Below are 4,327 nucleotides of genomic sequence, written 5' to 3'. Positions count from 1 at the left end.
AATAAACACAGACCATGACAAAGTGAGTGATCAGATGTTCATTTTAATTTAGTTCATTTAGTTAATCTCAGATAATTTACAGATTCAGACACAAAAAGTTTTTACTTTTGAAATTATTTCAGCATCAGTCGGTGTTTCTCTTCTTCTCTTCACATGAATCATAATTAACCCTTACACTGCTGGAGGAAGTGAGACTCACATGTCTTACTGCTCATGTCTGATCAGGAAATCTGTGATCCACCCAGTGGGTCCAGTAAACAAACTGTGAACGTGCATTAATCCCAGATTATTTACAGCTGGTTTTAATGAACCACCCTAACTGAGCGTGGCTTGGTGTTAGATCAACAGATTACAGCTGTTTACAAGTTGAAGGCTAGTTCAAGCTCAGCTTACAGCTCAGATCCTGGATTTACAAATCTGACTTTTGTGAAACCTCTGGTTTAAGATGTTCTGAAATAATCTGTTGTCCTCAGATAAAATTCAGATCTGTGGTTTTTGTTCAGATCAGGATCTGGATCAGTCTTGGTTCTGGTCAGGTTTGTTACAGAAGCAGCAGCTCCTGTGAGGCAGATTAAAGCTTCAGATTATATAATCTGAGGATTATGTAACATGCTGGACCCGCTGTTCTGGACTCTCTTCCTCATTTGTTTCCTCTTCTTCTGCTGAGTTGTCCTGGGTTAAATCCTACGAGCCCGATGAGGACCTGAGTCCTGCCGTTGGATTTCAGACAGGTTCTGACTAGGATGCAAACAGTTAAATGACTTATAATTAATTGTGGAATAAAGCTTTATTAGATTAATGTCCTCTCACTGGGCTGCCACCTTAACGTGGTGGAGAGGTTTGAGTGTCCCAGTGATCCTAGGAGCTATGTTGTTAGGGGCTTCATGCCCCCCCGGTAGGGTCACCCAAGGCAAACAGGTCCTAGGTGAGGGATCAGGTGAGGGTGGGGCACGTTGGCGAGCGCCTGGTGGTCGGGTTTTCACCCATGGAGCCCGGTCGGGCACAGCCCGAAGAGAAGACGTGGATCCTCCTTCCCATGGGCTCACCACCTGTGGGAGGGGCCGTAGGGGTCAGGTACAATGTGTGCTGGGCAGTGGTTGATGGTGAGGACCTTGGCGGTCTGATCCTCAGCTACAGAAGCTGGCTCTAGGGACGTGGAATGTCACCTCTCTGGTGGGGGAGGAGCCTGAGCTGGTGTGTGAGGTTGAGAGGTTCAGACTAGATATAGTTGGACTCACCTCGACGCACCGCTCTGGCTCTGGAACCAGTCTCCTCCAGAGGGGTTGGACACTTCCACTCTGGAGTTGTCCATGCTGAGAGGCGCCGAGCAGGAGTGGGCATACTTATTGCYCCYCATCTTGGTGCCTGTACGTTGGGGTTCACCCCGGTGAACAAGAGGGTAGACTCCCTCCACCTACATGTAGGGTATGGGCCCTGACTGTTGTTTGTGCCTATGAGCCTAACAGCAGTTCAGATTACCCACCCTTTTTGGAGTCCTTGGAGGGGGTGCTGGAGAGCGCTCCTAACAGGGACTCCCTCGTTCTGCTGGGGGACTTCAACGCTCACGTGGGCAATGACAGTGAGACCTGGAGAGGCGTGGTTGGGAGGAACGCACACCTCCGGGGGAACTTGGAACATGTTCCGGGGGAGGTGGAGGACATTGAGTCTGAGTGGGCCATGTTCTGTACCTCCATTGTTGTGGGGGCAACCCTCAAACCCGCTGGTGGACACCAGCGGTGAGAGATGCTGTCAGGCTGAAGAAGGAGTCCTATCAGGTCTTTTTGGCCTGTGGGACTCTGGAGGCAGCCAATAGGTATCGGCAGTCCAACCGGATTGTAGCTCGGGTGGTCGCTGAGGCAAAAACTCTGGTGTGGGAGGAGTTCGGAGAGGCCATGGAAAAAGACTTCCATAGGATTCTGGTCCACCATCTGGCATCTCGGGTGGGAAAGCGGTTCACCACCAACACTTTATGGTGGGGATGGTGCAATGCTGACCTCAACTCTGGACTTTGTCAGTCGGTGTGCAGAATATTTGAAGACCTCCTCAGTCCCACCAACATGTCTTCCCATGAGAAGGAAGCAGAGCCTGAGGACCCTGGGTCGGACTCTCCAATCTCTGGTGCCAAGGTTACTGAGGTGGTTAAAAAGCTCCTCGGTGGCAGGGCGCCGGGGGTGGATGAGACTGGCCCGGAGTTTAAGGCTCTGGGTGTTGTTGGGTTGGTTGACGCGATTCTACAATATCGTGTGGACATCGGGGGCAGTTCCCCTGGATTGGCAGACCGGGGAGGTGGTCCCTCTATTTAAAAAGGGGGACCGCAGAGTGTGTTCCAACTATAGGGGGATCACACTTCTGAGCCTCCCTGGTAAGGTCTATTGAGGGGTCCTGGAGAGGAGGGTCCATCAGATAGTCGAATCTCAGATTCAGGAAGAGCAGTGTGGTTTTGGTCCTGGTCCTGGAACACTGGACCAGCTCTACACCTTCAGCAGGGTCCTGGAGGGTTCATGGGAGTTCAACCAGTCTAGATGTGTTTTGTGGACTTGGAGAAGGCGTTCAACCGTTTCCCTGTGGGACTCCTGTGGGGGGTACTCCGGGAGTATGGGGTACCAGGCCCATTGATATGGGCTGTTAGGTCCCTGTAGGACTGGTGCCAGAGCTTGGTCCACAACGCCCGTAGTAAGTCAGACTTGTTTCCCGTGAGAGATGGACTCCACCAAGGTTGTCCTTTGTCACTGATTCTGTTCATAACTTTCATGGACAGAATTTCTAGGAGCAGCCAAGGTGTTGAGGGGATCCTTTTTGGTGACCTTAGGATCACATCTCTGCTTTATGTGGATGATGTGGTCCTGGATAAAAGGAAGAGGATGGATGGATGGCTGGATGGATGGATGGCTGGATGGATGGATGGATGGATGGATGGATGGATGGATGGATGGATGGATGGATGGATGGATGGATGGATGGCTGGATGGATGGATGGATGGATGGATGATTAGATGGGTAGATTAAAACTCACCTGTATGACCTGTCGTCTGTCTGCAGGGTTCTATATGAGGGGAAGGAGCAGCTGAAACAGGGCTGGTATGTCATTGAGACCACGCCCTACAGTCGCTCGGCCAGCCTGAGCTCGGGAGGCCCTCCCACAGCTCACCGTGTCTTCCTGACGTATCGCCGGGCTTTGGACTCTCAGGGTCTCCACACGCTGGGCGTCACCGACATCGCCCTGCTGCTGCCCAGCAAGGGGGAGGTAGCGCCACACACTTTCTGTCGGGTTGACAAAAACCTCAACACAGGCATGGTGAGTACCAGCAGAGTCCAGAACACCCTGAGGGTCTGCTGAGGATAAAGTCTGGGATGTTTGAAGTTCTCTGTTTACATTAGCTACATCTCCATGCTAACAAGGCTGTAAACTCTCTACCCACTGTAATAGATGCTGTAAGCTCTCTATCCATGCTAACGATGCTGTAAACTGGGGCTGGGAATCTTTTACTCTGCCGTGATTCGATTCAGTGCTGATGTTTGGAGCCACGATTTGATTCAAAATCGATCCAGAATCAGAAAACCAGACAATGAGAGCAGGTTTATATTTCTGTCTACTTTTTGCTGATGTGTGTGTTTGTGTGTGTGTGTGTGTCTACAGTGGGGTCCAGCTCTGTATGTTTGCTATAAGAGAGCCGTGGCCAAAGCCAACGCCCTGGTGTTTGAAGCTGGTGAGTATGACCTCTGGTTTCTGGGCGGGAGTTTTTTGGAGGGAAACCTGGTGGTCTTTAGACCTCCTGATCTGGTGTCTTCAGCTTCAGACCCTGGTGGTCTTTAGACCTCCTGATCTGGTGTCTTCAGCTTCAGACCCTNCTCCTGATCTGGTGTCTTCAGCTTCAGACCCTGGTGGTCTTTAGACCTCCTGATCTGGTGTCTTCAGCTTCAGACCCTGGTGGTCTTTAGACCTCTTGATCTGGTGTCTTCGGCTTCAGACTTTCTGTAGTTTTTAAAGTGTTCCTGAGAAGAAAAACAGACTGCAACAAGTTTATTTTTGCGCTATTGGCAGAGTGGTTAGGGGAGTCGTCCTGTAACCTTTGGGTTGCCTGTTCATTCCCCACTCCAGCTGATGTATCATTGGGCAAGAAACTTCACCCACCTTGCCTACTGATTGTGGTCAGAGGGTCTGGTGGCGCCCCACCTGTCAGTGAGCTCCAGAGCTTAGCATCAGCCTGTGAAGGGCTGAAGTATAAAGAGCTGCGGAGTCAAAGGGACTTAAAGGGATCCATGATTAGTTGTAACATTAGACTTTATTTAATAAACATTTATTTTAACTGTAAAATAAAGACTGTAA

At 50.5% G+C, this 4,327-nt stretch overlaps 1 protein-coding gene across 1 annotated transcript in view; it reads left to right on the top strand.

The window, feature by feature from the left end:
• The window catches only part of LOC106510820 (DENN domain-containing protein 4B), a gene marked incomplete at its 3' end in the record, with an annotated part of 13,469 nt that overhangs the window by 6,084 nt on the left and 3,058 nt on the right, over window positions 1-4,327 (top strand). Inside the window, 2 exon segments of the mRNA XM_013999545.1 lie at window positions 3,040-3,295; window positions 3,638-3,707. Of these exon segments, the coding sequence (XP_013854999.1) occupies window positions 3,040-3,295; window positions 3,638-3,707 (326 nt within the window).

Source organism: Austrofundulus limnaeus, unplaced genomic scaffold (assembly GCF_001266775.1).
Source record: "Austrofundulus limnaeus strain Quisiro unplaced genomic scaffold, Austrofundulus_limnaeus-1.0 Scaffold2338, whole genome shotgun sequence".
NCBI classification, from domain to species: domain Eukaryota; kingdom Metazoa; phylum Chordata; class Actinopteri; order Cyprinodontiformes; family Rivulidae; genus Austrofundulus; species Austrofundulus limnaeus.
The sequence above is the reverse complement of the archived record's forward strand: the minus strand, read 5'-3'. Positions and strand labels throughout refer to the sequence as shown.